Consider the following 21,134-nt stretch of genomic DNA (forward strand, 5'->3'; position numbering starts at 1 on the left):
ACTTTACAGATGAGGAAAATGGGGCTCAGAGAAATTAAATATTTAATACATTTCCTGTCTTTACTCAGCTAGTAATTTGAGGAAGTGTTATTTGAAGGCAGTTATCTTGGCTCAGAGGTAAACTCTTAATCATTAATTCTATGTAGTGTTATTTTTGCAACTTCTCTTCTTCTCTCTCTTCTATTTTTCCAGAAAACACTGTATAATAAAGGACAAAGGAGCCATTCTCTTTTATATCTTCCCCTATAAATTATTCCTAAGGATGAACACCTCTACTACATCTAATTAATTCCTCCTGTAAAGTGTTCTTTTTCTTCACAAGGGAACCTGAAATCATGTTTCTAGCATATCTGCAAGTGGAAGAAAACGCTTATGCAGGGATGAACAGGGGGCTGATGTAGACATGTCAGAGCACAGAGAAGGGAAGAGGGGCCAAAGCAGAGGCAGTGAGGACTCATCTCACATCGACACACTGGAGCTGAGGAATTGTGCCTCCTATTTGGTTTGAAACATTTCTGTCATATTCCATAAAATGAGTGCCAGAATTGGAAACCCATGTACTTTTCCCTTCGTAAAAATGCAACTAAGGGTTATTCTTTCTCTCCCATGAGAAGGATGGGTCAGGCTGGAATGAAGAAGGCCTGGCCCAGGCTGGAAGACAGGCTCTGGGCAGTCACTTTGCCTCTTTGAGGAGACAGCGGTGGAGATCGGCCTCTTGCCTCACTTGCCCTTTGTAGAATTACAAGGCCAGGATTTGTCTTGTCCCTTCATTTCTTCCCTGTCATGGCCAGCTGGTCCCCAGCTGCTTCTCTGACTTCTTTTCCCCCAGGCTGACTTTCCTATTCTTCATCAGCCTGTTTTCTGCACACAGCATCTGCTGGGTCCCTCCTGCCGCTGGAGCTCTGCTTACGATGCTCCACCATCCCACTGCACCGGTGAGCTCCTGCTCATTCTTCTGGTTTTAGCTTAGAACTCACTTCCTTAGGCCAGCCTTTCCAGATTTTCCTGATTAGGACAAATCCCATCATCTCAGATTCATTGCACCTGTGGCTCTCGTTTGTAGCAATTAAGGATGAAAATTTGCACTCTTGGATGCATTATTTAATTAATTCTTATCTCCTCTGCTAGTCTCTAAAGTCCAAGAGAAAAGATTGTTTTTACTGGCTGTTCCATTCTTAGTACCTAGAAGAATGTCCAGCACATGAATATTCAGTAGATATTTGTTGACAATGAATATAGGTTGTTTCTTCTCTAGCATTCCCCGGCATGCTTGTGCTCTCCGACTCCAGGCATTTCTTTCTCCCTGTTCCCTCTGTAAAGGAACTTTTAGAAGTCTGTTTTGTGTGTTTTAATCTTGAAGCTTGTCTATTGTATATGTAATAACAATGGTTAATTTTATATTGTGTTTACCTTGTACTGGGCATCATTCAAAGTATGTACATGAATTCTTTCAATATTCATAGTAATCCTGTGTGGTAGATTCCATCATATTTCACTGAATCTGAGGGGCATTGATTGTAAGACAAGCCAATATTTTATTAATTGAACTCTGACGTGTCATCTCTGTTTTACAAATGGGAATTAGTAATGAAAGGTCACGAGAGGTTTAGCAACTTGCCTAAGAAGGCTGATGCTAATAATGGTGGAGTCAAGATGCAAACCAAGTGGGATTATGACAGAGCCCACGCCGTTGGCCGTGGTGCCATCTTGCCACCCCACGATAGTCACACATCTGGACTGAGAGAGCATTTCTCAAATCACATATGCCCATCCCAGTAGATCTCAGAAGGTATGTGAAGGCACAGGGCAAACATGGTGCTATCCACTTGACCATCATTACTTGACAACAAAATGTGAAATTGCCTTTATAATGAAATAAACAAGGATATATTAAATAGTAGAATGCAAAATGTATCCAAAGTTTTAGAATGAATCTAAGACTTGCGATTGCTGTGCAATTACAATATCTCATATTTTCTGAGCTCCTTACTTTGCAGTCAGGGATATATCAAAGGAAAATTTGAAGAAGCACTGACTGTTGTGGGTGTCTCTTGTTTTTACATTCCAAAGAACAGGGCTAATGCTGCTGTAGTCTTTCTCACTCTTTTGAATATTTGACAATCAGGACAAGTGACTTACGGGGAGAAGGACCTCTGCTTCCTGTACCTCTTGTAAACTGACTGTTCAGATTGTCAATGGGGCCAAAGTTGATCAGACTAAGAAAATAGATTAATGCTGAAATTAACAGACATGAGCCTATTTATGAGTCATCTCATGAATTGTAGGGTCCCCTGGTGGCACCCATTTTCTTTCTTTGTCCTGACCTGGAATCACACAGTGCCTGACTACTTTGTGATCTGACCAGCTGCATGTATTCCCCTGCAGGCTTAAACCCACGCTGGGGCCTTGAATGTTCCCAGGCACTGATAAACTTATTTAGGTTGTTGTCTGAATCACTGAACTATCAAACATGTTGCTAAACATAAGAACTAGTCCCAGCCCTGCACCAAATTTATCACCCGCCACCCCTGCCATATAAACTCCATAACATGACTCCTTCATTGTGGACATACCTAGGTAGAACATCTCTTTTCTCTGTTTGTATCAAGGACTGCTGCAGGACTCTGTATGTAAATTTCCCTAATAAATGCTTTGGACTGATCACCCTGGCATTTAATGCTTCTTTCTTTGGAATCCCAGTAGGCCCCATCTCAGGATGGTTTGGGAAAGTCCCTTGTGGTAACTCTCTGGCTACCCCTTTTGGGGTGATTCCAGCTGTGAGTTCAGTCAGATGGAACACAGATGAAGCTAAAATGTTCAGATCTTTGATAAAAAGGCTTCCATATGAACAGATGGTAAAAAATAAAAATGATTCCAGTCTACAGAATGGCTTATATTACAGAGTAGAGACAGAATTCAGACTTCTTGGGTTCAAATCCCAAATATGTCTCTCACTGGTGGGGGGGGCTCAATCAAGTTACTAAAACCGGTCTTCACTTTCCTTATCTGTAAAGTGGGAGTAGGAGTAGGAGGAGGCGTAACCATTGGGCCGTAGTGAAGAGTTAATGCAATAGTGCAGATAACGCATTTGGCACAATGCGGGACACTTAGTACATGCCCAATAAATTTATTTGTCTTTATTATCCATTTAAGAATAAAAGATTATGCTTTAAGCAGTTGATTCTTTTTAATGTGACAAGTACACTGGATACTCAATCTCTAATATACAATCAGTTGCTGAGGGCTAACAATCATTACTGTCAGTTATTTATGTGATGCTTCCTGGTTTGACAATACTTCTTTTTATCACTATCCCTGTAATTTTACCCAGGCATTTGTTTAATCTCCTATAGGATTAGTGCAAATGATTTTTCCTAATTCATTCTCTCACTCTGAATACCCTATCAGTCCTGCATTTCACTGAGTAAATAGTCATCTTATAACTCTGATTGTATTAGAGGACTTTCTAGCCAGGATATTTCAATATCGTCTCCATTTACAAACTAAAGCCTTAGCACCTTAGCCTGACACTGAGACCCTCTGTGCTCTAACCCACTCTTGCCTTTTTCAGACCCTGGAATATCACTGCCATTCAGTGAACTTCACTTGAGCCTGTTGATCTGGCATATGACATGCTCATTCCTATCTTTGTGCCTTGGCACATGTTTTTCCCTGTGATGTTATCTTTTTCTAAGCTGCTAAACCATAACTACTCTCCTGCTAGAACATCTACAAGTTCCCCTCTAGAAACCTGCATTGCTTTCTTGCACCCTGGGTAAGATTCTCATGAGCTGCATTTTTCCTTCCCTTGATCCCAAAACATTCATGCTTCTTTATATCACCTATAACACTTTTGCATATAACAGTCCCTCAAGAGATATTTTTGACTGTTGAATAAACAACTCAGTGAAAATACCCATTGGCTTTTCCTCATGAGTGACTTTCATTTATCTAAGGCAGTGCTGATGGTTTGGGAAGAGTGGCAGCAAAAATCAGGAGTTTTTAAATTCTTTCCCTGACACTAGTTACTATCTCTATAAACTCGGGAATTACTAAAGCTCTCAGAATTTTAGTTCAGATAGTCCAGCAGAGGCCTGGATCACAGAGCAGTGGGGTCCTGCATTCATTCATTTAAAATAAACTCATTCATGAATTTCTTCATTATTTCCAAAAAACTCAGTTGAGCTCCTCCTATGTGCCATTGACTGTGCCAATTGTTGGAGATACAAAAGTGAACATGATATTATAATTGTTCTAAGGACTTTAAAGTATAATAGAGCTATGTCACTCAAACATTTCTCTGGCACAGGAACCTGGTATAGCATTAGGGTCTTCGAAACTTAGCTTTAGTGTGGCTGCCACATAATGGATTAGCTCAGTGGGTGGAAGATGCTAAAAGCATTTATTGGAAGGATGGAGACTTTTCTCTGTGGAGAGAAGTCTGAGCTATGGATCCTCAGCATCATCACAGTAGCTTCTCTTTAAGCAAAATAAAGAGAAATAACAGCACAAACTTTTGCTACCAAGTTCTCTGTCCACACCTGCTCCGAATCAATGACTGCAGATGGCACACCCCTTTGTGAGGTGTGTAGGGTTGAATTTAGAAGGACAGCCCACTTTTGGTCCCTTGGGTTTGGCCTGAACACTGGTCCATTCACTGCTAGGAAACTGTCTTTTCCGATGTTAGAAAAGGAAACACACAGACTTCATCTGCACATCTAATATTCTGTCACCAGGGACAGTTAGTGGGGAGTGAGAAGGCAGGGAAGTGGCAGGAGGGAGGTGATTCCACCTGTCTGCAAAGCTCAGTGCAGCAGCCCTGTGCCTCCACACTCTCTCCATGATCCTCAGGGACAACGGACAATTTGGTAAAAGCCTGAGTATGATCCACTCTACCAAACCCCTCCCCATGAAAGCTCCCTTGGGTTTAACACTCCCAGTATCTTCCTGAGAACTCCCTTCTCAGAGCCCATACACCAAGGGAACTTCTCCTTTCCAAAACCAGGGAATCCAGACAGGATGGAAAGTCAGAGATACCTGACAGTTAAGGACAGCAGCTTTTCCCTCACTGGCCATAGGCTGGACGTGCAGTGACTGGAAGTTACATCTCTGAGTTACTGTTCCTGGATGGACTGTTTAATGGTGCTGCCCAGGAAATGTCAGGGCATCGACTCAGCCTCCAGGCAGGAACAGCCTCTTCTTGCCAAGAGTGCTTTTAGTTCCACTTCCACCCCCAGAGCAAGCATGACAAACTGATCAAGGCGGAGAGAATGCTGCTGCCAGAGTAAATATCGGCTCCTGGGGCCCGGGAGAGACATGCGGAAAGGCAACACCACCCCGGCATATTCATTAGCAAAGAGGTGGGTGGTGTCTGGCAGAACTGACTGAGGGGAAGCACGGTCTTTCATAAGAATCAAGTGATAAAGCCTCTGTACTTACAGACTGCATTTTGGGAGAGTGCAGACTGAGACTTTTCAATAAGCATCGTAAAGCAGTAAGGGCCCTGAAGGGAGAGGATGCTGTGAGGTCCCAGAGCAGACAGCAACAGCCTGTGACCCCTGGAAGGGGATCCAGAGACTATCCCCATGGCATTTATATTGGGAAAGGATTATCATCAGCCTAGAGACGAGGAAGCCAAGACAGATGCTCAGAACCCACCAATTTTTAGATGCTGGAACGTTGGTAGGGCCAATAGTAATCCATGACCACTATGGATTATGTGTTCAGACATTGTCAGAAAAGTTGATCATTTTCATAAAGTCCTAAACTAAACAACAATTCTTTAACTACATAGATATAACTCTTAAAGTCATGTCTAATGCCATGTCTAATGCATGCCCATATTAGACCAAAAATGCTCATTTAAACTAAGAATTTAGTTCTATCAGATATGCTCTGGGTTATTTGTGTGCATGTGGTAGTTTGTAAAAGTACCCTCCCTGAATTGTAACATGCATGACTGAAAGAGAGTGGGAATGAAGGTGACACTTAGATCATGGTTAGACTACTCAGCAATTCATTAATCCCTTCTTTTTTCCGCACCCAAGACACATACCACAAAATATAAACACAAAATCCATAAACAATACTTTCATTTTTATTGCTTTAACAAATACATGGCTTTAACAAATACTGATACTTAAATCAGTTGAGCAAATTCATAATGAACTACTGAGTGACATGAGTTGAGATGAAAATAATACTACAAAACTTTAAAACAAACCCAGTGTTACATGTGTGAAATAATGCAATTGAAGGCACAATGAAAAAAATCATTAATTCAGTGAAACATGAAAGGCATGCAGAATCTCAAACAAGGCGTATTTGGGTTTCTATTTCAATGTCACAAGATAGTAAAGAGCTCTTTCTGTTCCTGTCTATATAATTCATTTTTATTGACTGGCAAAATTGACTTTAAGAATAAATACGGACCAGAAAGATTTACAGTGCTTTTGCCAAATTGTGTCTATAGCCAAATTGCCAAATTGTATCTATAGGCAAAGCACAAAACTGCTTTGAATCTGCCATTACTGTAATAGGTGGTTCACTCAGCCCCCTTCTGCCTCTGCACAGCAGGGTGAGACGTACAAGAAAGATGGTCTGAAATACCTCAAGCGCCGCTGAACTCGAGCTTCCAAGACATTGCTGCAATAAACGTGACTATTATCAATTGCTTACTTTTATTTCATTCCAGATTGTCTTAGTTTAAGTCTTCCTTCCTCCTGAATTATGATGTGCATATCACCTTCAGAGATGTCACTAAGTTTAAGCTGTCAAGGTTGTTGCTTGTGAAAGTACACAAAGTATTTTTTTTTTTTGCCAAGTTACTATGAAACTAAAACCATAATCAAAATGGAAAACAGGGGCATCTGGAAATCTTTCATTGGAAGTTCTAATTCATATTTAATCATCCAACTTGTCTAAGAAAATTTTGTTTTAAGCCTCAACTATTAGGTACTAAATTGGGCATAGCATATGTCTACTTCTGTTTTCAGGGACTTGTTAGTCAAGGATATGGAGGAGAAACCATTCTGTTGTCATTTAGATGTAAGGAAATTTGCTTTAGAGGGGCTGTGCTACACAAGAAAAATTTTCAAAATCAACAAATAGCACGGCTTAACCCTGCAAGAGAGTTGCTGAAATTCTCATATTTATATCCCTATGGACACATTGCCTGCTAACACATAAGAGAAAGTCATATGACATAAGATTTGGCAAGACACTATCTCTATAGTATTTTTAAATTAATTTTACTCTTAAAGCTTCAAGAAGGAGGGAAGTTTTGCTTAACTGAGGGCATGAACTAACATCTTAGACTTGCTACTTAGCTTTATTAATAAACACCCCAGTCCAAATCTGGTGTCACAAGTCCAGGTCATGGAGTCTCATTAACATAAGCTGGACCCTCAGTGAATACCACAGGGAGGTTCAGGTAATTTACAAAGATGAGAAAGTGATGTGACATGCTGAAGGTTGGCCTGGGACTCCATAATATATGGCTGTTCGAATAGAAAAACAAATTATCTGCAGGCTTTTGAACTATTGATGTAACTATCAAAATGTGGCTTTAAATGTTTAGAGAAATATCACAGATCTTCAAGACCAAATAGCTAGAACTAAAAATAAGCATTCTTCTTGAAATGCCAAGGAAAAAGAAAAAAGAAAAAACCTTCAGAACTACAAAATATCTCATTTGAAATGAAAACACAAGGACTACTCTGCTAACACTATTTAAGTGGCTTTTGTAATATGGTCTAAATTAAAAAGATTTTGATAAAACTCCTGATTGTTAGAAATCTGAGCATTAAAAAAAAAAAAGTCCTCTGGGAGGCCAAGGCAGGTTGGATGGCTCAAGGTCAGGAGTTCGAGACCAGCCTGAGCAAGAGCAAGACCCTCCCCCACCCCCCATCCCCCATCTCTACTTAAAAAAAAATAGAAAGAAATTAGCTGGACAACTAAAAATATACAGAAAAAATTAGCCAGGCATGGTGGCACCTGCCTGTAGTCCCAGCTACTCGGGGGGCTGAGGCAGGAGGATCACCTGAGCCAGGAAGTTTGAGGTTGCTGTGAGCTAGGTTGACACCACGGCACTCCAGCCCGGGCAACAGAGTGAGACTCTGTCTCAAAAAAAAAAAAAAAAGAATTCCTGCACAAAAGCAAATCATGTAATCAAAACATTTGTACCCGTATAATATTCTGAAAACAAAAAATGTCCTTCTTGAGGGCTTTCTTTTTCTACAGTTAGGAATAGGCACCATTATGATTACCAGACATACAAGAGTGAAGACCCCAAATAAACATATTCTTAGTTTGAGGAAACATCTGTGGCTCCACCCTAAGAAATATGAGAAAGAAAGTCATCTAACTCCTCAAGGCCTGAGATATAGAAACAGGCATTTCCACTGAAATTTTCTTCCCCATGGTAATAAAAGTAATTTAACAATGGTTGTCCTCTTATTTCAGATCCCATAGATAAAATATTTACTCCCCATATATCTACTACTCTACATTATTAGAGGTTAGAATATTCAGCTAATTATTTATCTGCTTATCTCCATTACATGATGTAAAATATGTATCAATAAGGTATTTTTAAGGTTTCTATCTTTTTTTTCTTTTACACAGGAAGTAAGCCATCATTTGAAGTGTATACTCTTATCAACTGACAAATTCAATCTCCTTTTCCAAGAAGTCTGGATGGTGTGGTGGCTAAAAATTTTGAATCTGGGGTGCATTAAATCTAATTTTAAAGCCAGTGAGACTTTGGGCAAGATTCTTTTTTTTTTTTTTTTTTGAGACAAAGTCTTCCTCTGCTGCCCGGGGTAAAGTGCCATGGTGTCAGCCTAGCTCACAGCAGTAACCTCCAACTCCTGGGCTCAAGCAATCCTCTTGCCTCAGCCTCTGGAGTAGCTGGGACTACAGGCACTTGCCACCACGCCGGGCTAATTTTTGTTTGTTTGTTTCTATTTTTAGTTTCTTGGCTAATTTTTTCTATTTTTAGTAGAGATGGGCTCTTGCTCTTGCTCAGGCTCATCTCGAACTCCTGACCTTGAGCAATCCTCCTGCCTCAGCCTCCCAGAGTGCTCAGATTACAGGCGTGAATGCCCCGCTGACTTTGAGCAAGATTCTTATCTTGTTCAAGTATCAGTTTCTTTATCTATGGAACAGAGTTATTAATGTCTATTCTATAGGGCTATTGTGAAGATATTAATAAGATAATAGCATTTAACACAGAGCTGGCACATGAGGGCAAAGATCATTATTTGGTTTGTTATCTGGTATATTCTAAGAACCTAGAACAGTGCCTGGAACACCACAGTTGTTCAACAAATAGTAGTTAAATATATGACTATGTGGTTATCCTGATTGGCTTTGATATTGGGAAGAATTTCATCAGCCAAGAGAATGGCTAAATTTCTCAACCTGCAAGCAATATTGCAAAATCATCCTCAAAATTTGTATAGTTTATCCTTTTGCCTCCAACATGACTTTAACAAACCACCAAACCACCAAGACAAGTGTCTCATCCTATCCTTAGTATATTCCTCAGGACAAGGTTGCCTAATCTTCAAAGAACCAAAAAGCTCTTCCCTCTTCTGTCTAGAAAAGCTGATCTGCTTCTGCAACTACACCTTCTATTCCCTTCCCCATCTCTGGCCCTTTCTTATCCACATCCCTTTAGAATTGCTCTGTATTTACTCCTTTTTTCTCCAACTTGCCAAACTTAGGTTGAAAGTTAATCCATGTGTTTTGTTCCTACAAACCAGTGGGGACTGTTGGGTGCCATGATGCAGCCTGCAGCCGTGAATCATCTCATCCCAGGACATACATAACGGTCAGCCTCCCAGACCATCTACTAACTGTAGATGGGATTCTGAGTTCCATTTGGAGATAGTTCTTTCAACTAGTATTTAATTATCTTCTCTTGGAGTCCTCAGGAATGGATTCTATCTACTCTGTTAGGGGGAGAAACATTCACATGTAAAGTGACTAGTGTTGTCAACTATCCTTTATTTTGCTCTAATAGAAAATAAGTTCTTGTTCACTTGAATTGGTTAAAAATGGCAGAAAACATATTTAAAGTTTTAATATTCTCTCTCTCTCTCTCTCTGAAAGGTCTAGGATAGTGTTAATAGCCCTGATTAGGACATCTTCAATTATATACAACTAATCTTAATGGCATCCATGTTGTCTTTCCTAATTAGACCCAAAGGGCCAAAAACAAAACTCTAAAACTATTTCATATGTAGACACTTTTGTCATTAGACCTGGCTTGTGTATTTGATGATAACATACAAAATGCTAATACATATCATAAAGGTATGGGAAAAGATTCATAAAGAAAGAAATAGAATTTTCATCTGAGTAAGTGTTGTTTCTTGGCATGTGATATATAAATGAAAACAACATCCCAGGTTTCAGAAATTTGCCTAGTTTACTTAAAAAGAATTATTAAAATAAAATGCAAGTTATATTCTTTCTGACTGGATGTTCTTTAACTTTCTGGTAAGTGAAACAAATATTTCGGATTTTCCAAATGGAAAAATAGATATTTGATTCCTAAATATATTAATACAATAGCAAGACCTGTCTTGGCAAAAGATAAGCTGACAAAAGAAAGTACAGATTTCATTCCAATGGAGATGCTGGTGCCTGCTTTGCCAGCCTAGACAATTACTGATGCAGATACTGAAACAGAGTAGTGATTGTGCAATGAGTTCACAAGAGAATAGTCAATATCACTAGGAAAAGTCTCAGATCTCCTTCCATTAATTCCGCCACTATACAGAAATGTGTATCCATGCGAACCACAATCCCTACATGTCAAATGTGTATTTGACACCAAAAGGATGAGAATATTTTGGAAAATAGAAAGACTAAAGGAATAATGCTGCTGAAATTAAAATTTATAATTTTAACTCAAACTCTGCAGAATATATTAGTCAATTTATATGTAGGATAGCTGTCTAAGGAGATGAGAGATGGGAGAAGATATATTTTGGTACATGGAATAAGAAGAAAGGGCATTAGTTGGGGTAATTGGCTGTGATGGGCAGTGCTGACTGCACCATTCTGGTAGAAAAATTTGGGTAGTTAATAGGAGGATAGTTAGCCCAGAGGTGTCTGAGATAAGAAAACCGCCCTGAATGTGAAGGTTTAGGAAGCCGTTGAAGTAATTTTCCTCATTGTCACACATCAGTCTTTTCAGACACTCATTATTGAATTTGAGGAGAATTAATTATTGGGTTTGAAGGCCCAAATTGGGCACTTGTATATTCATAATTTTAACTATCTTACTACAGTATGACTTGAAAATTGACCTCCTTTGAAGTTAAGTGTGTCAAGATTGCCAGTCTGCAAAAATGGGTCTCTCTGTGTAGCTCTAGAGGCCTTTATCCCTCGTGCAAAAGGAATTTTATGAGGAACATACATGTTACATTGGTACTAAGTTAAGAGATAGACAAAGGCCAGAAGGCATACTTGTCAATGTGAAGACTGTATCATATTTTCTAATACATTCCTAGTATGTACTCATATCATAAAACAGAAAGGAACAATTAACAAATTATCTTAGAAATTCCATGTTTGCATTTTCTTTCTGACTCATTCAATATTTATGCTGACTCTCCCTTAGAAAGGAACATTTTGATCCAATAATTTCCATTTGTGATAAGTATTACAAAAATGGAAAGATTTATATTTCCTACCTTTCATGTTTGATGAAGACCTTCCGATTTTTCTAATTAGAAGAAGACTCTTTAGTGGATTATGATTTCATGAATATTTTCCAAGTCATCATTCTAATTCCAGCTTAAGATTTGGCAGTGATGCTGGTGGCTGACTAGGGATGGAACTGCCCTTGTAGGTGGTATAAATCCTTTCTTCCCTCTCAAGGAATTCTTTTCCTACATAAATTAATGTATGCTGATTTTACTAAAAGAGAAAGGTCAGTTCTGGTTAGCCGGATCAAGCAAATGTATTGTAAGAGAAAGCATCAATCTCTGTGACGTGATTTCAAAAGGTGCATAGATAGATCACCAAATTATTATTCTATGAAATTTCTGGCATTCCCCTGTGGAAGAAAGGTCTAAATATAAATATGTCCACTAGAGTTATGCTCATGGATTAGATTCATTTAACTATATAGTAGAAAATTTTTTTAAGGTTTTTGCTGCTAGTTTTACTTATGTATAAGCATTTATATTATCAGCAGGTTTGAATCGAATGAAATCTTGAAATGCTGCCCACTGCAGGAATTCACTCAGGTGGACAGATGTCTTTTTCAGCTCTATGTGTCCTGTTTTTACTGAACCATTGATTACTACCACAGATTAACTCCTGGGACGTTTGCCGAGTTAAAATTTTTATTGTTTTGTTTAATTATAGTTGTTTGCTTTGAGTGAAGCTGAAAAATTGCCTACATTAAAGAGGTGGCCTTGTTCAATCTTATTTTGGGTAGAGTCTTTTTTTAATGAAATGGAGGTTATTTGGTAATTGTGTAAAATTACTCCTGTTCTTTTGGTATCCAACACCGCATTCTAAATTCCAACATGTGGAAATATGATATAGGGTCAACTGGACATTAGATTTTCTAAATGAGATTGTTATGATTCTTGTGCATGTGGCTTTAGGAGGGAAGATTTATAGCTAGTAGTTTGGTGATTTAATTTTTTTTCTCAGCTAAATTATAACTTTACATTTCTACCTGAAAGAAGGATGTACCATGGATATATCTGTTTCTGTGTCTACACTCAGAGCATAAAGTGATGGTAGCTTCCTCTTTGTCTCAATTGTCTAGATAGTTCTGAAAAGCAGAATCGCGTGGATTCTCTAATTCCCTTTTTTACTGCCTTCTCTTTTAGGGAATGGACTTGGTCCAGAATAGCTACTGTGGACCAGTCTATAGTTCAAGACAGGGAGAAGTTTATTGTTTTTACCTACTAGGAGATTTTGCACTGAGCCCAGACAATCCAACATTTTTAGAGGAATTAAATAATTCATTACAATACAAGAAAATTAACATTTCTCCTGTAATTAATAACTTAGTAAATAGATTCTTCTTTTCCCATATTATTTTGCTCAAGATACTATACATAACATGCTTTCAACCTTTATGCCTTGTTATTGTTATGCAAGCCCATCCTCCTATATATACAACTGGTGTTGTATATATGAATTTTATCTCATCAATCTAGGGTGACATGGTCATTGAAACAAATCTTCAAATGGTAACATTATACAAGTGAAAAGTTACAATTATGGTATTATTATGATAAAGTAGAATACGAAATGTACAAAAAAAAATCCTGTGAATGGGGAGTCCCATGAATGAGAAAAAGTGAAACTGAAATTTAACTGCTCCCAAGAACTTATGGAAAGTCCAATGTAAAAGGGACACTTTGTGTGAGCATGTGTGTGTGTGTGTGTGTGTGTGTGTGTGTGTGTGTGTGTGTGTGTGTATGTGAGACAGAGAGAGAGAGCAATGCTCTAGTCTCAGGCTATTAGGAAGTCCATTATGAACTCAACTAGGGAATGAGCACAGTTATTGAAGTTATAAAATGACCCCAATGACTTTTATTTAAGAGAATGTTATTAAAATCACTTTAGCCTTATTTCCATGAACTCTGCTTCATAGTTCAATGGTACAATTAACACAGTTATATTTTACTCAATGCCAAAGGTTTTTCAAACTGGGCTTTTCCATTTAATTACAATTGCAAGCTAATACAAATGGATTTTTAGGGTCATGACAAATTTCTTAAACTCTGTTATTATAACTCACTTTAGGATACAGTTTGGTGACTCATTTTCCCAATGACTGATAACTCTTCTTCCATTTATGTATTCTGATGGACCCAACACTTCAAAATGTAGAAATTCCCAACACAATGGAACCCTAAAATGTACAGATATGGCATCAAAACTCATGGTAACATTTATAATGTAAATGGATCATTTCATTTACTCTTTAAGGTTGATCTTCAAAATCCAGAAAGTAGCTTCACTGCTCAAATTTGTTACTTTTATAGTGGATATTAGCCTAATCAGTTGACTATAAGTACAGAGATTTAGAGGTCAAAATTTTTTTCCTATGGCAGGATTCACACATTTGCCAGCTTAAGTCAGGTAAAGAAAGTATGAAGATTAAATCAGAAAGTATTAATATTTTATAAAGTCTTTTTTTTTTCCACTGAAAACCAACTTAAGAGCTCATGTCAGTGTTTTAATTCAAAATAAAAAGGGTGAGTATACTGGAACTATTACAGATAAACAGGACTCACACCTGTGTTCATTTGATAAAAATAAGATAACCCCTGGAATGGGAATAGCTGAATGACATCTGAATGTTTCAGTCATTCAACAAGCTAATACTGATTAAGTATATGCTATTTATGTTGGTTCAGCCCCCAACATTTTATGTTATTTGTGAGTCAAACTCCAAAACTTAGTGAAGTTACAGAATCAATCAAGTGTAAAAGAAGCAGTGTGGTTAGCAGGATTTTATAATATAAGCACTAGAGTAGAACAGTGGTTTTAGTAGATTTGTCTTCCTCTAAATTCACTCATGACTTGCACTGGATGGATTTTTTTCTTTGCCGAGCCTCGTCTGACAGCTGCACAAGTTTCCTCTGGTTTCTCTCTTTTAATCAAGGGTTTTTTTGCAGGAGCTTTCATTCTCCACATCACAACTGGGTGCCGAGGCCCAGCAGGACTTTGGATTCGGATGATCTTGGTTGAGGCAATGTAAGACATTTTCACTGTTTGCACTACAGCATTCATTAAATTTTTGGCTGCTTGGATCAGGGAGGTGACACTGTCCAACTATAGGGGAAGAAAAAGAAAAAGCTGTTATTGAAGAGTGTAATCAGGAATTTAAAGGGATTTAATTTTACAGAAGTGGAAAAATGGCACTTTACTTTTATCCCAGAAATCATTGAGTTAATCTCATTTTATATATCTATGTATAATTATCTACTTCAATCGATCCATCCACTTTTGATCATTTATCTATTTATCTGATGCTTAAGTAGATTCATGTTCTATCTTCTAAGATGATATCTTCGAGAGATTAATTTCTCTCTCTTGGTTTTTAGTGAAATCATATAAATTCTTTAGTACCCCAATCCATGTAATATCATAATGTCAGATGGTTACCACTTTCATTGTAATGGATCTCCCTATTTCCAGGAGGTAACACTGAGCCCTTTCTGTAAGACAGGACTATCTGCAATAAAATCTATAAATAGTTTTATAAGAACAACTGTAGGTATATGTATACATACAATGTATAGTTTAAAATAAATATCATACACATATGTGGGTATAGACATGCATGAATACCACTCTCTTTCATGAATATTTTCCAAATAACTGCACCTAAAAGGTTCTCTTTTGTAACCCAGAACTTTTATTCTATCATGCAACATGTCAAAATAGAGAGAACTAAGGCTTTACAGTCAAATAAAGTTGAGTTTAAATTCCAGGTCAGCCATTTTCTAACTTAGAAAAATTATTTAAACATTTTGATCCTAATCTCTTCAGTTATTAAAAGAAAAAATATGTTTATTAAAGGTAAAGTAATACATACAAATAAACTAGTAGAGTGACTGCCAAATAGTTGAATCTTACTAAATAAGAAAACTGACAACATTGCTTAATGATGAATATGCACTAATGAAATTACTAAAAGAAACTTTTCCCCACATTATTCTGTTTTTGTTACATTTTCTGTTTTGTTCACAAAAATGGTCTCAAGAAAAAATGAGGTGTTATTTCTAGAATCTTGCAAACTACCATAGAGCTAAGCCAAGTTGATTCATTTTTATATACCCAATGTCTCTTGAATTATTTTAGTTTGGCAGATTGTCATCCCCAGCCAACTCATACAGGAAGATTTGCCTCCACTGTCACCCCTCTGTGATGTGAGCTGTCAGGGTTGAGACTCAAACACTGGCTCTGTAGTTAGTAAAATCTATCAGGAGCTGCCTGGCCTGAGTACTCTACCTTTGCTGTTTGAGGAGTCTCTTCTCACATACAGAATAAATGACAGAAGGAAACTAGTAAGCTGAAGTGAGGTGCCTGGGGCTGTGGTCTAGCTGGCTGCTTCCTGGGAAGAAAATTTAATTAGCCCCATTATATGCTAAGCCTGAAATCCTTGAAAAGGTAACACCAAAAAAATATGTAATTTGAAAGGCAATAATACTTGGCAACTACACATCTTTTTGAAGCTAGAAATGTAAAATCTGTGCATGTGGCAGGAATGACAAATGTTTTACAAACATTAAAAAAGATTTCATGAAGCACTCACATATATTTTGAAGGATGCTTAGAGCTTCTGAATCTGTATACAACGTTAAAAAAATACTAGACTTTGAATAGAATAACACATTTTGTTATTAAATTACTCTACAGACAGATTTTAAGCTAAAATCTGTCCTTTAATAATTGATAATTTTCATTAAAAACCTCTTGGAGTCCAGTTAGGCTCTGAAGGGGTTTCCAATCTCACCACAGAAAGAGGCAAATGTTTTCAAATGATGAAATGATAGGAATAGTATTGAAGATCCTTGATAATCCCATCCCTAAACATGAAAATACTGAGTATATCTCAAAGGCTCTGTACCTTCATAAAGTCTTTCACAGAAGCAGGTGCCAGGGACCACCTGTCATTCAAGATTTCACCAGTGGCTTTGGCCTTCCTACCATAAAACTTACATTCCATTCCCTTCCCTTTCTTTTGACTCTTCAATCTTGTCATGTACAGATTGTTATGTATTTCTTCTCCTTTTAATTTTTTCATATAAGGGGTATCTACCAGCCAGCAATCTAGGGAGTGTGTCTAAGTTCAACCCATGACTCAAAATACAGAAACTGTCTTGTCTTCTTTCTTCACTGAATCAACAAATCCCCACCTGTGCTATGGTGATCCCCTCTTCTGGTCTCTGACAAATCCTTTGATTTTTAAAATCCTAAATGGTTATGGTAAAATCTTCTCTGCTTAACTTAAGAAAAACCGTAGAACAAATTAACCCTCTAGGAGAGCATGAGGACTAGTTTTGTAGAAAGATTAGGACAATTGCTGAATGAATACTGTTATTTCATGAGGAAAGCTTGTAAGACACTCTATAATATTTAAGAACTATATGCCTTAAGATACATAACTCTCAACTATCAGCCAAATCACAGGCTATACAAGCAATGGACAAAAGCAAGCCTAGCTAATGGTAGGAAATTTTGTTCATGTCTCAAGCAGTGTCTCAGGCCTACTCACAGAGTACTTGCACAATTTAATGTCTGAAAAAATTATTATAAATCCTTTTATCTAGGTCTACTTTCATGAAAAATCCTTTAAGGGAAGAAGTCAATAGAATTCTCTGTGAAAACAAAGGCAAATTTGAGTAAGGTAATGCACTACTTTTGGATCTGTGTTCAACTTATTGAAGAAAATGTTTTCAACTTCACAAATGTACTTGTGTAAGGTAAGAATTTTAATTTATTTTAAAGGCCTGGTAGAGCAAACCAACCAAACTATAATACTCAGATCCATAAATTCTCTTACCATTACAAATCACTTTCATTAACTGAAAATTCTTCCAGGCAAATGTAACTTGAAATACTTACCATAGAAAAAGGCTCTTTTTCCCTATTATTTGGTAACACTCCTCTCTGATCTAGATGAAATATTCTGGATCAAAATACCAACTGGGAACAATAATGTCTTTTAAGCCCTTCATACCTCCTGCAGTTACATGTAAATATTTGCATACTCTCATACATAAGCAACTTCCCTCCCACCCTTCCAAAAAGACAAGATTTTAAATATCTTTTCAAAGAGGATTGTTACCTAAATTGAAAGCCTCTTTCCCCAATGTCTACCATTTACCATAGTTAATAGGATGACAGGCATCCTTCTGATGCTGGCGACTTGTACTTACTTATTCTGATAACAATGGTGTAGTTTCAAAATAACTGAGCATGATAGTCTAATAATGTCACAATAAGTTGCTCAATATTGTCTATGTCCAAAAGTAAATTGATAGGTTCTGCCTCCCTTATTTTTTAGTATCTAGACAAAAGATTATGTTCAACAAATTAACTCTTATGCTAATTATGGTATGTATTTTGCAAATAATCCAAATAATGCCCATTTAAATATAGCCCTATTCAATATTATCATTCTATATGAATCTTGGTTTCTTTTATTATAGTGCCTCTTCTGTGCTTTGCAGCATGTACTACATGTTTTCAGTCAAACCATCGTACAAATTTGACCAGTTCTAAAAATGCTTTCCAATAAAGGGCTTGCTCCTAACTTGAAAACATGTTAACAGCCCTTTACTACAAAAAAGGAGAAGTTTAACAACAATAAAGGGTATTTTCTTTTTCTTCATAAAATGTCAACTTTTTGTCCATGTAACTAGTATATGTAGAATATCTGGATCTTTTTACAAAAAACAGAGCTAAACAAAGCTAAGTCAGTCCTTGACAACTATGTAAATTTGGAATGTCTGCTAGTAAACTACTGTCAAAATCCTATTGTAATTATTGATAGTCAAGAGGAATATTCAAAAAGACATGCTAGTCTTTCTTTAGATTTCATAGTTGCTCACCTATCTTATGTCAAAACACCGGAAGATCTTATAATATACTACTCTAACTCCCCATATTTTGGGTGCAAGACTTTTCCCAGACAAATGCTTTGCATGAGGATTCTAAGCCTAGGTAAATCCTTCTTGTGCTGTGGATCTCATCTCCTTGCACTTAGTCTGTCACCTGGGGAAAGCATAGATTCCCAACGCCTGTGTGAACTGCCATGCCAACTGCTTCTGCTAGGACTCCTACCAAGGGAAAAGCCTGATGCTGCCTGGAAAAATATGTTTCCTATCCAATAACCATTTTGGTAAACTGGTACCAAGTATAGCTTATGATTTTCTTGTAAGTCTTAATGTTTACCTGAATTTAAAGACCCCTGGTGAATGCTGTACCTGCACAAAAGCAATTCTACCATGGACTACTACTCAGCCATAAAAAGGAATGAAATCATGCCTTTTGCAGCAACATGGATGGAACTGGAGGCCATTATTTTAAGTGAAATAACTCAGAAAACAGAAAATCAAATACTGCATGTTCTCACTTCTAAGTGGGAGCTAAATAACGAGTACACACGGACATAGAGAGTGAAATCATAGACATTGGAGACTGGGAAGGGCAGGAGGGTGGGTGGGTGGGAGTAGGGTGTAGGATGAGAAATTACCCAGTTGGTACTATGTACACTAATAGGGTGGGGATTATACAAAAAGCCCAGACTTCACCACTATGCAATATGTCCATGTAACAAATCTGCACGAGTATCCCATAAGTCTACTTTAAAAAGAGGGAGAGGGAATATATTATGAAACAAACAAACAAACAAACAAAAAAAACAATGAAAGCAAATGTGTGGCATTTGGTTCCAAGTATAATAACAGCTTATAATAATTGCTGATGTCTATTGTATGCTGTTATGGTCAGTTATCATAAATTAACTCACAGAAACCCTATAAGGTAAGTACTATTATAATATTATCTCTTGTTATAGATGAAGAAACAAAGAAACTGGAAGGTTTGGTAACTTGTTCAGGTGATACAGCTAGAGCTGGAATTTGAATCAAATAAGCCTGGGTCTACCTGGTGTTCTTACTCATCACAAAATCTTGCCTCTCAGTGATGTGCTATTTCCAATATGTGATTATTTTCAGATTTTGAATAGGTGGAGAAATTACACTAACATTAATACAATGTCTAAAATTTTGAAATTGACTGTCCAATAACTCTGCTTTTAAGAAGCTTGCTCTTATTTTTCTAATGCATATTGCTACCAGAAACAATGAGGGTATTTTATTTACCAAGGCATTTTTGTTAGGATGGTGGTTTGAAAATGTACATATGATATTAATTTCCAAGTTGCACTTTTTTGGAATAGCAAATAGAAATGCTCAGTCACTCTTATAGGCCCCAAACTATTTAGATTAAGATGATTTTATAGCAAAATATTTTTAATTTTAAAATCTGGATCTCAATAAGCGAATCAATAAGGCAAAGAAAAATTATAAACAAATCACATTATAGCTTCTAGGTCATGGAAATGCATAGCATTTATTTAATTTTTAAAATGTGTCTGTGTAAATATAACCCTGATTAACCAAACTGTTTTCTGATTCTCGAATAAAATTAAATCATTTGTTTGCCTTAGTTTTGCAACAGAAACTACCATTTGATCCCATGACCATGGAGTTTCTTTTTAACTCTTAACTTACTTTTAAAATGTTCAGTTAAACCATTTGGGAATGAGGTTAGCATAGGCAATGTAAAAGGGCATATGTATGTGTGATGCCATATTACGAGTGACAGCATGAAATAACTATTTCTAAAAAGGGTTATAACTATTTGTAGTCTTTCTAACTTATAGGTGTCATTTGTATCTCTAGATTGATCTAATGGTGATAGTTGTACACACAGGAAAAATAAATCAACAAATTCAATCTTTTCATGAACTACCATGAAAGTCTCTTGAGGATCTAATTTTATCCCAATAGTTGCTTAACACATTCTTTTGTTTCTGAACAGATTTTTAGAAGAATGGCCTGAATTGAAAGCATTCTCCCTTTTCAGATGCTTTCAAAAATGCTAAACAGCCTGGCTGGCTTAATAAACAAATCAAAAAAGGGGCTTTGTTAAAGCTAGTCAAAGTGGAGTTGCATCTCCAAATTGAAATTGTCAAGCTTATAATCAAATTGAGAAGGTGGCTCATTCTTTGAATATGAAGAGTTATTCCAATGGACCACTGATAGGATGCACATAGTAAATTTCTCCTTTGCCAACTCTCCATTAGAACATGACAACAGAAAAGAACAACTTAAGTGGAAAGAGGGAAAATCAATGCATGGCATAACTAAAAATATTTAACACTACCGAGAGGCCCAGACATGAAACGAAATACAACATTTATTCAGTTTAATCTTGTACCGTCAAAAGCATTTTCAAAGCAATTTTTTTCTAAAGCAGATACTTTAGGTCAAAAACATTTTGAATCACCTCACAAGGAAATAATCACAAACATAATGCCAATTCAGATGGCTATTCAGAATGCTTGT

General features: G+C 37.0%; 1 protein-coding gene across 1 annotated transcript in view; it reads right to left on the reverse strand.

The window, feature by feature from the left end:
- Nucleotides 1-14,373: 14,373 nt before the first annotated feature.
- CTNNA3 (catenin alpha 3) overlaps nucleotides 14,374-21,134 on the reverse strand; it is a 1,449,816-nt gene continuing 1,443,055 nt past the window's right edge. The window contains exon 18 of the mRNA XM_045568380.1: nucleotides 14,374-14,823. Within this exon, the coding sequence (XP_045424336.1) occupies nucleotides 14,536-14,823 (288 nt within the window). The 3' untranslated portion in view covers nucleotides 14,374-14,535. The remainder of the gene's footprint in view (nucleotides 14,824-21,134) is intronic.

The sequence above is a fragment of the Lemur catta genome, chromosome 14, assembly GCF_020740605.2.
Source record: "Lemur catta isolate mLemCat1 chromosome 14, mLemCat1.pri, whole genome shotgun sequence".
Lineage (NCBI taxonomy): Eukaryota > Metazoa > Chordata > Mammalia > Primates > Lemuridae > Lemur > Lemur catta.